The sequence below is a fragment of the Gouania willdenowi genome, chromosome 4 (genome assembly GCF_900634775.1).
Source record: "Gouania willdenowi chromosome 4, fGouWil2.1, whole genome shotgun sequence".
Taxonomy (NCBI): Eukaryota; Metazoa; Chordata; class Actinopteri; order Blenniiformes; family Gobiesocidae; genus Gouania; species Gouania willdenowi.
In genome coordinates this window covers 26,030,880-26,043,663 of record NC_041047.1, presented here as the reverse complement: position 1 = coordinate 26,043,663, position 12,784 = coordinate 26,030,880, and the positions used below count along the sequence as shown (strand labels likewise).

Here is a 12,784-nt window from a genome sequence, read left to right as displayed (position 1 = left end):
ATTCAAATGCTGTGAAAGATTTCTTGTCATTCAGTGGGTGACATGCCACAAACGGAAAGGATTAGAGTTTTCTGTTTATTGATTCCAGTTGCTAGTGACTCTGCCATTTGTTCCCCTCTCTTCACCCGCTGTCCTTCCTTTTCCTTCATTCAAACGCTCCACACGCTTCTATTTATCAATTGTTCCCTCAGAGTTACATAAACCCCTGAAGAGTCTTTCCTTCTTCTAACTCAGTTAGGAAAACTAAAAAAAAACAATCGCATGAAAAGTCAAGGCTTGTCTTGTAAATTATCAGTGTTTTTCTATCATAAACAATGCATTTTCACATTAGCACTCATTCATTTTCTCTGAAACCCAGCATAACAGTTTTCAGGGATTCATGATTTTCTGGAAAGAAGGATTTATGATCTTGTGGTTTGGTTTGCCAACTGTGAGAGGAAAAATAATGAAATGTGACATGTCTTTTCTGAAAGACTTCCTCACATGCCCTAATTCTTATTTCATTTCTCTACAAAATGTTGCTGGAGCTGCTGAGCCACAAAATACTGACAACAAAACACTTGGTTTTTTCCTCTCCTGATGCACACTGAACTTTCTCCTCACTGGGCACAAACCTGTTGCCTTCTTCTGATGTTTGATGACTCATCAAAGGCATTTTAGGCTGGCAGTCTTTTTTTGTTGTTGCATCTTGAATGTCCACATTCTGAAATCAGAGCAGCACAATATGAAACACTGAACAATCACATTTTTCATCAGAGGTTTAAACAAACAGAGTTTATTGCGATGCGGTAGCTCGGGGTTTCTCAAGTGTACGACCTGTGATGATCAACTGTTTTATGATAAATATATTTCATACAATTATAAAGCAGATTTTTTATTAAACAGACTTTAGACATTTTAAATCTTGCACAGATTGTTATGATTGTTATGGTGGATCCTGATGCTAAATCAGTGAATAAACATTGTCATAAATGATACTATATATTTTTACATTGATAACGTAACACTTTTACAAAAAGGAATGTTTCTATTTTTTGTGCGTGCCAACATGATTTCCATATTCATGTTGGAAATCATGAATCATGAAGCCGTGTCCCTTTTTGTGCTGCGGGACAAAGCTTTAAAAGTCATGCGTTTTGATTGTAAGTTATTTCATGCGAATACACCTTATTAGAACATTCCATTTAGGGTTTATGGTTTTGTTTATTGATTATTTCAAAGGGAAAATGCACATTAATAGACAGACACGCCGTGAATGAGGCAGAGTTAGCCAAAAGAGGCTAGTTTTCATCTGGTGTCCCTGGCCAGATTTTAAAAAGGCTACCAAAAATGTAAAATGTATTAAACATACAGAAGGAGAATACAACATGACAAAAGAGAACAAGTATTACAAATAACAAAGTAATTACTGATAAATCAAAGCACCAAGCCGGGCCTAAAAGCTAAAACTCTCAGGATTGCCACACAGTAAATTAAAACTGGAACACACTTCAAACAAAATAGTTCATCCATACTTGACAAGTTAAGATGATAAATCTCATTGACCTGCATTGGTTTGCAAATTTGTTCCCAGCAGCTCAACACAATTTTGTTTCCTGCAACATGAAAAGTACATGAAAAACCTGTTGTCTCGCATGACAAATGATCCAACATCATTTTCGTGACAGTATCACAGCCTTTGTAAGACTAGACTAAACAGTCAGAGTAATTGTGTTGCTTCTCTGTTCTATAGGGAGCTTTAACTCATGGAGACAGAAGAGCCACTGAATCCAGAGACTTAAGCAAGTACAATTTTGAGAACAAGGTATGTACAATTCAAATGATTATAACTCATAATAATGTTAAGGCTTTTCTGCATTTCCCTTTAGTTTCCTGTCACCTGTTGAATGGCCTTTGTTTCAATGAGACTGTTTTATTTCTTGCAGTATGGTACAAAGGCTCTTGATAAAATCACCAAAGCCATTCTGGGCCACATAGTGAACAAGGTGCCTCCTCCCAAAGAATATCCAGGGGGTGATGCCATGTTCTTTAGAGGTATGTTCACATGTTTGCTTATGTTTGACAGTGTTTAGTGGATGAAACGGCAATGTTTGATTGTTATTTTACAGAAATGAAGATGGGAATGATGGACGTGGGCATTTTCTGTCGAGAGTCTCGCTTTGGTCTCAGTACTGAGAAAGGTAGAGTACAACGTCCACATGTGATTGCCTTGACCTGTGTTGTAAGTTTTCCTTAAATCCTATTAAAGTGACTTTTTTAAACTGCCTCATTTTCTTCTATATCAGACTGCAGCATTACCAAGTTCCTGAACCGTATCCTGGGCCTGGAGGTCCACAAGCAGAACTATCTCTTCCAGTACTTCACTGACAACTTTGACTATCTAATTGAGAAGGATAAAAAAGAGGGCAAATATGACATGGGGATTTTAGGTATGGAAACTTTCGGATACAGTTTGACTTGACACATTTTAAAAAAAAAAGTGGTTCAACTTTTAAACTGAGACCAACAGGCCAATTACACATCTATACTCTCTATATTCCCTGTCAGATCTTGCTCCTGGTAATGATGAGATTTATGAAGAGAAGCAGGAGGTGTTTCTCACAGCTGGAAACCCACAGGATGGACAAGTTGTTCTCTATAAGGTAGGCCCTCTATGCTTCGTCACAGCTATCAGTATACGGTTTTTAGGGCTTTACATTGGAGAGCTACTTATGTTGGCACTTGAAAATGCTGCACTTTGAAATGCAGTAATACTGTGAAGGCTTTTTTTCTTATTCTTAATGTTATTTAGTTCCTTCAACTTGGTCTCATTGCATTGTCTGAGCAGATATATGTTCAGTCATCAAAGTAGTGATGTCATGTGAATTGTCAGAAATTCCTAAGAGGCCAAAACTTATTTCTTGTTCAAGTTCTCAATTTTTGGGTTGTAATTACGTCAGTGCTTTTGGGTCAAAGCTGAGGTCCTGGAGGGCTGCTGTCCTGCAGGTTTAAGACACCACAAAGTGTCTTGTCTTGTTATCCGGTCTTCTACAGCAAGTGTGCTCAACTTGGGGGTCAGGACCCCATTTGGGTTCGCCAGATTCCTTTAAGAAACTAAGAATATTTTCTGAACATTTTTAGCCCATTTTTGCTTATTTTTACCATTTTCTGCAGCGACACCAAACTTGCCATATTTTAACCAATTTTCATCACATTTTCTTGCCATATTCTTGCTCCTTTTAATGCATTTTTGCTACATTACTCCCATTTTTTTCACTTCTCCATCAAATTTCAAAACCTTTTCTGCAAGAAGTAAAGTAATTTGAACATTTCTACACCAAACTGTTACTGGGTAAATTTATTTTTTTTTGTTTTAAAATGACCAATGGACATTGTGGAACATGCATAAAATGAAATAACCAGACAACATTCAAATGCATCACATCATTGCCAAGCAACCAGATAAAAAAGGAATCCACCGCGCTGAAACAGCATTAAATGCTGAATATTTTCTCAGTTTTAGAGTTCATAAATTAGATTTTTTTTAATTTTGAATTGAATTGATGGGTGTTATTTTATTTATTTTTTTAAATCGTACATTTTGACAAACCTTTTATTTTATACAGATGCCTTTGTGGAAACTAAAAGAAGTTCCAACTGTGCAAGATTTGTTCTCTTCCTTTTTAAGTTTACTGTGCAATTTAATTGAGCTACTTTTTACTTGTACATGAGTATTTTATGTATGACTTACTTGTACCTGAGTACAATTTCAATCAAGTAACTTCTACTCTAGTTGGATATATCAGTAATCTTTACACCTCTGAAGGTTACTGCGTTCATCTTCAAATGTGGTATTTTACTTGTTTCCTTTGAGAGACCAAAAGTCTCTGGAGTCCATGTTCCACGGACAGTGGCTGCTTGTTGATGTGACTGTGTCTGACTCGTGGTCCTGTTGTCCTCACAGATCAGTGTGGACAGAGGCATGCCCTGGGATGAGGCTTACAACAGGTCGTTGAAGCTCAGCGGTCCTGAGGAGGGATTCTACCTGTCCCAGAAGGTGAGTCGACACACTAGACCCTGAAAGTACTGAGAGTTTGCATCGGTGTAACATCTTTTGTGAGATGTTAGTTACCTCAATGTGTCCTGACTGTCCGTTTGGTCTTTCTCAGCTGCGTGGTAATAACCCCTGTGTGCTGCTAGCAGAGCAAGGACGAGGCAAGAACTTCATTGTGTACAAGCCCAACATTGGCAAACAGGCTCACCCCGAGAGCCTCGAAAACCTGCATCAGCGATATCGCAAGGTAAGGAGCATGGTCGGGGTCAATTATAAGTGTAATCACGTTATTGATCTTTAATTACAATTACGACATCATTTTAATTGTAATTGAATACATATGTTGCTGTTGTAAGAAAGAAATATATAAATATAGCCTTTATTAGTCCCACAAATGTGCGCTGTTTCAGCAGCAGATATATAAAATAAAATGAAATAAAATCAAACAGCATAATAAAAAAAAGAAGATATATACAGTACACACATGGGCCTGTACACAGTACAGAGAGAAAGAAGGAAGACGTGGCAAGAAAGGACATTGCACAATGTAAACAGAATATATACATATACACACTACACTAGCTGACTGTCAGTGGATTAGCTGCTAATGTTCTGGTTATAGACTCTAACAATCGTAACTGAATTGTGTTTGAGTTCAGATAATTGACTTTGTAATTGTAATTGGCATGTAAATTCTATTAAAATTGTCATTTACAATTTAATTAAAATGCAAAACTATGGCTTACACACACGTTAACAATTATTAAAATATGTTTCAGATCCAGTTTACCTATCAGTTCTCTTAAGGATCATTTTACCATTTAAAAAAAATAATAAAATTGAATGCAATATTGACACAAAAAAAGGCTCATACACCCACAGCTAAAATATTAATTAAGTAGTTTTTTACTATCACAGATTTTTTTTTTTTTTTTTTATTTATGTAATTTAATATCCCAATGTGCATGCACACACGTGGAGTCTGCTGCCCCCTGGTGGACAGATTGAGTGTTGTCTTGAACCACATGAGGTGTAATATTAAAATAATGAAACCAAGTACAAATTGATTGATGACTTATTTGATTTCTTTCTCTTACATCTACAAACCAATTGATAATTTAAGTTTTCACCATCAACCCATTAAACACGAGGCTTATTTTCTGCAAAACAAACAGTATTTTAAAGTGTCCTAATGCTTATAACTTAAAAAAGAGCTCTTTTACATAGAAATAATATAAATGTTTATGAGTTTAGGACGTGCACTGGTATTTAACGTCCTGTGTGTTGTTTTTTTTTCCAGGTGACTCCCGATGAAGCCAGAGACAGCTGGGATCTACAGTTCACCTTCTCGTTTAAGAAATGTAGCCACGCCAACTGGTGAGCAGTGTCCAAATGCATGAGCCGTTTATGTGGATTATCTACAAACACGTTTCAGTGGCAGTCTTATTATTGTGATCAGGGTTTAATATTTAGAATGGAACGCTCCAATTTGGAGCAGGTTCCACAAATTCGACTTTTGGGTGTCACAGGTGATCACCGTCTCTCACAGTCACCTCATATAGACCATGTGATCAGTAAGATGGGTAGAGCTTTTGCTGTGGTCAGATGGTGCTCTTACTTTGTCACTCCAGTAATTATAAAACTGGTGGTTCAATCCTATGTGTTATCTACTACATGGTCTGCTGCCAATAGAACAATACTGTAGAGCAAGGCTTCAAGTCGTCCAAACCAAGTATTAAAGTGTCCTCACTTTACTAGTGTTAAAGACATGCATTGTACAAAACAAAATACAATACAACCTACTATTATTTTTAAAGAAATATAATCCTGACCAGTAAACCAGCTTCATTGTTTGAAATTTTGAAAATATTATACATGTAAACCAAACGCACTGACATTTTACGAGGCATGCTTCCAGTCATGATTTGGTCATTAATCACTAATTTACTACAAAAGTCTGTCTTATTTAGGTATTCTCATCTATGGAATAAACTGCCTATAAAACTGTGGTACTCACCCTGTTGTCCATTATAGTTTGAGACGTGTATTGTTCTATTACCATTTTATTATTGTATGTAATTGAATTTTATTCTGTCTTTGCTATTATATATTTATTGTAAATATTTTGTTGCTTTTAATTAGAGACCCCAGGAAGATTAGCAGCCACTATGATGGAAGCCAATGGGGATCTCAATGAACAGTAAACAATAAACCAGGGCGATATCTGATGTCATAGACAGAAAGACTTTTAAAGAGAACAGGGGAAAAAAACTTTATGTAAAGGTCAATATTGTACTGTATGTTTTTGTCTACAATCTGTAGTCTGACTTTGTTTCACTTGCGCTCTTTTGTCATAGGAACGGAAAGTGTAAGAAAATCGAGGAGGGCCAGGAGTGTCTGCAGGGAATGCGCCTACGACAGTACCACATGCTGTGCGGAGCTCTGCTGCGAGTGTGGAAGCGTGTGTCCGACGTGGTGTCGGATATCACCAACACCAGCATCCTGCAAATCGTCCGGCTTAAAACAAAGCAGCATAACAAGCAAGTCGGTGAGTACGGCGCATTCTGGGTGTCCTCTGAGTGAAGGGGAATGGAAGAAGAAGTCTAAAGCTTCAGCACAGTTTAGAAATTGTCAAGGAATTCCTTTGTAGGTTTGCTTTTGTGTCCTTCGGTCCCAGTTTATTGCAAAAAAAAGATAACTTTAGATTATCTTAAAAAAGAAAAACCTTTGTTTCTATTGGGTAATTATCTAAAGCTACCTCTTGGTATCTCCACAAATGTCTGAATTATTTCGTGCCAGTATTCCACTTGGCCAAATAAACCAAATTACCCGTCTTATGCTGCGTTCACATCGAATGCATCTTCTGTGGCACCGGACGCATCTGCCGCACGAAACGTACCGCAGGGTCAGCAGGATCAAAAAATGTCCCCATCCGGTTCATACGCACATCTGAAGCGAAGCCCCGCCCACCAGCGACACTGCCTGCTGAAGCGAGGAGCTGCGCTCCTTTTTCTCTTCTCATAAACCAAAAATAATGCCGGTGTGATTAGCGACTAATGCTATCCTAGCTCAGTGCTACAGAGAGAACTTTTACCTGCTACTACCACCTCCTCGCTGATTCTCCTCCACGCCTAATCATTCGTAGTCCGGTCCCCTTTATAAAGACCATGTCATACAGCTCCAGGTGGTCACACACAGCTTCTACTCCATAGTTGAATGGGTGAACAGACTGGTGTCCATGTTGACGGCCTGACGTCATCGTAATATTTTCAACTCTTGCGGATGTGCGGATATGTGTAAAATCTGGAGCGCGCTCGCACGATCAACGCACTTGACGTGCGGATCGGACCGCACCACCGCACAGGAAAGTTTTTGCGTCTGCGACGCATCTATTCATTGACTTTGTATGTAATCTGGACGTGCGGACATTTCGTGACGCATCCGGTGTGAACGCAGCATTAGAGGCACACTGTGTAACTTTTAGCCACTAGGGGACGCTCGATCTGTAACTTTCACGTCAAGCGTCCCTAGTGGCCACAAGCGGCGCAGCACTGTCGCAAAAATTAACAGTCAGTCAGTCGGGCCAGCCTGCCTTGTCTTTTGGTTGTGTATGAAGACAGTAGTTGACCTGTTACTTCGGGATAAGGATTGCTGGAGGAGCAGCCGCTGCCCTCCTCTCCGCGCCGCGGGAGGCCCGGTGCTCGGCCCTCCTCGCCGTGTTGGTGGCGTTTCCCTCCACTCCCTGGCCTGGGGGGTCGGGGAGCACATAACTTATTTTTTTAATGTAATCTGATATTGCGTTAAATACATGTTACATATTCAGTCGTGGATAAGCCAACAACTTGTCAGTGTTGTCACTTTGCAGGAACCATTAGAACTCCTGCAGTAAACTGAGAGACTCTTACTGTTCTGCTGGATTGAAACAGAGTGGAAAGCCATTGTTTCCCTCAAATATTGATCACAAAAAAGCAGCAGTAATAGATTAGAATTTCATTTGGTCTTTGTCAAAGTCTCTTATATTACCATAAATGTTTTTCCTTGTTGACCTAAAAGAGCAACTTTGATGAAAAAAGTTAACTTGCTGCCAAACGTGTGATGATGTGAGGAAAACCACATTATTAATAAGTTTACAGTTTCAAAATAATATTAAAATGTTCTTAAAATAAATAAATATCACAGAAGTACATGAAAAACAATAAAAGGCAGTCACAGAGTAAGAGCTTATGAAAGATTAAACTATAAAAAACACCAAAATTTAAAAAAATAAATGAGCTAAAACAAGAATATGGTGAAGTTTTTGTTACAAGGTGCATGCTGTAAAAAGGCTTTAAACTCTCCCATTGAGACCAACTATGTGAGTTTAAATAGTTGGCTGATTTATGACTCTAATGAGACTTAATCACTCTTCAGGCATTAAGATCCCAGAGAACTGTGTGGCCCGAGTGCGTGAAGAGCTGCTGCTGATGGACGAGGAGGTGAAGAGACGGCGGAAGGAGAAGGAGCAGCAGGCCGTGGAGCAGCGGCTCGCCGAAGAGCGCATGCGCAAAATGGAGCAGCAGAACAAGCACCTGCTGGCTAATTTGTTTAGTCAGAAACCCATGCTGAACCAGTCCCTGGCTCAGACGCTGGCCCAGACCCAGATGCTCAAACAGAAAGTGAACCAGAACGCTGTGGCCAGGACACAAACGAGCAGCATCGCTCAGCTGCAGAGGATGCAGAGCCAGAGTCAGTCGGCCTTACATCAGCCTCGTAACAACTTAGCCCTGTTAGCGCTACAGAGGAACCTCAGCCAAAGCCAGCAACAGACCCACAACCGCTGGCCCAGCAGCTCCAGCTCCTCCTCCATCACACACCAGGCTCTCAACTTCTCCCAGTTCTTATCACAGCCCTTCCCACCCCTGTACCAACAGCTGAAGTCATCCTCAGTTCCACCCCAGCAGACCACACCATCTTCCATCATGTCTTCCAAAGACCATTTGTACGAGATCCTGGACCTAACGGTAAGCTCGCCGTCTCCCTCTCCGGACAGCACAGAGGGGGGGCTCCTTCTGAACAGTCTGCCTGGGGACTCTGCAGCGTTCACCGACGACTTCAACCTGGACTCCCTGATCTCTCAGAGCGTATCAAACACTCAAATACAGCCGCCGCTTCTACTCCAGCAGCCACACCTACAGCAGCAGAACCAGAACCACAGCCTGTTGGCCAACAACCACCACCCAGACTTATTAGACATACTCGACCTGCCCCCCTCGCCCCAAATGCCCCCACAGAAAGCCAGCCCTTCATCCTCTACCTCCTCCAGCTCCGCTTCCACCTCCTCTGCATCCAACAACATGGTTTCTCTGTTCTCCACCCCCTCCTCCTCCTCCTCCTCCTCCTCCTCCTCATCTCTATTTCCTAACCGCTTCCCTTCCTCGTATTTGCTTCCCCAGTCGGACTCCGTGTCGTTACCCAATGGCCAATGCAGCACAGGAGCTCTGGATGTGCGGGAGGCTCTGAACAGCATGCTGCAGGCCGGGCTGGACCGTAAGTCTGTCATTCAGTACCGGCAGCAAGACTAAAAGAGGTCAGACTGCAACAGCCTGTCAGGATTATGTTCATCCTAAAGTATTGTTTGTTTGTTTGTTTGTATTTTTAAAGCAGATCATTGATGTGCTGCTGTGTACGATCGCCCCGTTTGGACCTGCCTCCTGTCCCAGGAGGCCCTGGGTCGAGTCACTGCCTCTCCTGCGCTGGTTTAACCCCCCCCCTTCATCCCCGTTCTAGTGTTTAGCTGCTCGATCGATTTCTGCACCAAAGTGTGTCCTCCACAGAAAATAGGCAGCTGTAACACAAACATAATCCAGAAAAAGAAATAAGTCATGTGATAACTGTATGTTAACGAACACGCTGCCCAGCAGAGAGCTGAGCTGTGGGAACCATGAACTAAGACTCCCATTGCTGTTTTTTTCTTTTAGGTAGGACGGGTGACACTGCTGGAAGCTCTAATAATGGTTATTCACCAGTTGGCACCATAATGTTAGACTTTGTCCTCATGACAAAGAAAGACAGGAACTGTTCATGAAACGTGGTCCGAGTGAATCAGAAGTGGAACTGGAAGCCGGGGGATAAAGACGTGAAAATAGTTTAGCTGACTAGCCATGAAATGCCTCAGTTTTCCCTCGTTCCTCGTCGTTCGTCCTCTTGATTCCCCCGCCTGCTCGTACAAAGACTAGCGTGAGGAAGAGAGGGAGGAGCAGAGCAGTCTGCTGTTGGAAACAGTGCCTTTGGAGAAACCTATAAATGCAGTCTTGAAAAATCCATGTAGCCTAATGTATAGATTTGTACTCTTGAGCGTTTTAATTTAAATATGATGCATTTGTTTCGTAGGTTTTTTTGGTGTGTGTCCCCCTGTCGTCACTTGGGGGGGTCGTGTTAGTCTGCTGGTGTTGGGATTTAGGAAAGACTGTAAATGCTCATGTGACTGTGCAGTGCTACAGATTATTTAAACTATCCCAAAATATCTCCCTCCTATATGTCCCCCCCCCCCCCCCCGTTTTCTAATCTGACTTTAAACCTTTGATGTTTTTATCCTAATGCGGGGGTTCCTCAGGAAATTCTTCAGTATATTTGAGTGTGTATGATCCACACTAGTTTTGAGTGTTTTAATTCAAATAATGACCTTTGATGTTTGGAGGGGAAACAAAGCAGCCCTGTCGTTTTTTTGGGGGGGACAGCAGTGAAACCTGGGGCTCAAACATCTGAACTGTGTGTGTTCATCGCAGCTTTCTGAGAACCTGTGAGATTTGGCCACCTTTGTGTGAAAACTGTGCACTGTAGTTGGTTGATCAAAAGAAAAAGCAATAAACCGCTATTTTGCATTTGTTCTACAACAGAGAGGACTAAGTGCTGTTTACGCTCAGCAGGCGACGCGTTGCTGTTACTTTTGCATGGTATGGGTCTTTTTCTATTGCTTTGTTCTTCGTTGGCTTTTGTTTTTTTGGTTTTAAAAAATGCATCAAACCTTTGTAAAGTTCACAGTCTGACCGCGATGTGTCCCTGAAGTTTTATGCGTTTTTATTATAAAGTTCTTGTTATTTATATTTAAGGGATATTTAGATTTTAGAAATGTTATCTTGCTTATTATAAACAGTTTAACGAACGACACATTTGGTCAGGGAAGTTGAGAGTTTTCAAAAAAAAATAAAAAATTGCTATAAAACAAATTCTATTTTAACCTGCCACCAAAATAAGATTGCACTGTTCTGTACTGCTGTACAGTGTCTGGATCTTCTTCTGCTTCTTTCACTCGGGTTGAAGAGGTATAACGTTCCTCCAGATCGTAGACCTCTAAAAACCGTCAGTACACAGAGAGATACCAAAGTGTTCCACAGACACCGCTAAAGTTACGGATATCAGACCACGTTTGAATCTCAGGAAGAAGCCCAGGAGAGGTGGAACCCAAGGTGTGGGCAGAAATACCATATTTCTCTCTAGCAGAGTGAAACTAATGAACTCATGACGTGCTGTTTCCTCCCGACTCTGTGCTGTGACCTTTTGCTGTATTTCATTTTCAGATTAAATGTGATGGGTTCTTTGATTGTCTTTGTGAAAATGTCAGTGGTTTCAAATGTTTATGTCTTCTTAGGGCAAATAGAAAAACTGTTTTTTTTTTGTTTTTTTTAAATGTTAAGTTTTCAAATACAAGTGTGATGCTTCTTATTCTGCATCCTTATGCATGTAATCTGTTAAGGCCTTCCTAGTTTTTTAAATTCAAATGATTAAAAAAAAAAAAAAAGTTTCTTTAATTTGCATAATTTTGCTTTTGTTTTTTTTTTTTTTTTTTTTTGCTTAACTCAGTTTGCCTTTAATATTCCTTTTAGGGCACATTCCAAGACTTCAGTCAGCACGTTTGGCCTTTGAGTTTAAGCTTTACACATTTGGGGAGTTTTTTTTTTTTTTACATATATATAAGTAGTTTGTTTTGTTTTATTTTGTTTTGTTTTTGCACTAAGAATGGCATAATCCAGTTACTGTGTCCCTGTTGGTTATGATTGAGTGTCAAATGCTTGTATTTTCTGTTTTCGGATGAATTCTATGGCTTTTTATAAACTATAACCATTTTCCTCCACCATTCGCATATTATATAAATGTTATCACTCAAATAATTTATTGCTAACACAAAACTATTGAAATGAAAACATGCTACTGATTGTATGTATTTTTAAACAAAGCCTATTTTTTCTGTATAAAAAAAAAAAATGTGTTCAGCACTTTTATTCTATGTTGTGCTTTTGTTTTTCTATATATTTATAATTTAGATCCAAATGTATATATTGTAAAATTTTGTGCCTTTCAACTAATTCTTTAAAAAGGTTTTCTACTCATTAAAGGAAGGACTATATGAAATTGCAATCTTACTTTGTAAACAAAATAAAAACTTGAAGATTGCTGAAACAGACTTTATTGTTCATTAGTGAGTGTTACACCAGGTTTGCAGCATTTTGGTTCATATTAACGACTTAATGAATGGTGAGGAGGAGCTTTCCTGTCTTGGTTTCTTTGGTTTCCATCTCCACTTTTTCATGATTTACATTAGTAGTAATAGCTGTTCTTGATATATCCACTGTCGGTCGAGTGTCTTGGTCCTGATCATCCTGTTTTTCCTGGAAACCATTCAGCCACACTTTTCTAACCTGAATAACATCCCAATGTCCTCGCTATATATCCTGGTGGAGTGGATCAGTGGGTCCATGTCTCACTTATTCTTGT

At 39.9% G+C, this 12,784-nt stretch overlaps 1 protein-coding gene across 8 annotated transcripts in view; it reads left to right on the top strand.

Annotated features, from left to right (window-relative positions):
- sbno2b (strawberry notch homolog 2b) overlaps positions 1 to 12,473 on the top strand; it is a 92,688-nt gene extending 80,215 nt beyond the window's left edge. For 6 of the 8 annotated variants that reach the window (XM_028443966.1, XM_028443965.1, XM_028443962.1 and 3 more), the window contains 10 exons: positions 1,733 to 1,804; positions 1,926 to 2,034; positions 2,109 to 2,180; positions 2,286 to 2,429; positions 2,548 to 2,642; positions 3,944 to 4,036; positions 4,149 to 4,280; positions 5,334 to 5,410; positions 6,391 to 6,581; positions 8,444 to 12,473. In XM_028443966.1, coding sequence (XP_028299767.1) covers positions 1,733 to 1,804; positions 1,926 to 2,034; positions 2,109 to 2,180; positions 2,286 to 2,429; positions 2,548 to 2,642; positions 3,944 to 4,036; positions 4,149 to 4,280; positions 5,334 to 5,410; positions 6,391 to 6,581; positions 8,444 to 9,594 — 2,136 coding nt within the window. In that variant the 3' untranslated portion in view covers positions 9,595 to 12,473. The remainder of the gene's footprint in view (positions 1 to 1,732; positions 1,805 to 1,925; positions 2,035 to 2,108; positions 2,181 to 2,285; positions 2,430 to 2,547; positions 2,643 to 3,943; positions 4,037 to 4,148; positions 4,281 to 5,333; positions 5,411 to 6,390; positions 6,582 to 8,443) is intronic. The other 2 variants (XM_028443964.1, XM_028443963.1) reach the window with 2 other exon arrangements.
- The last annotated feature ends 311 nt before the right edge of the window (positions 12,474 to 12,784 follow it).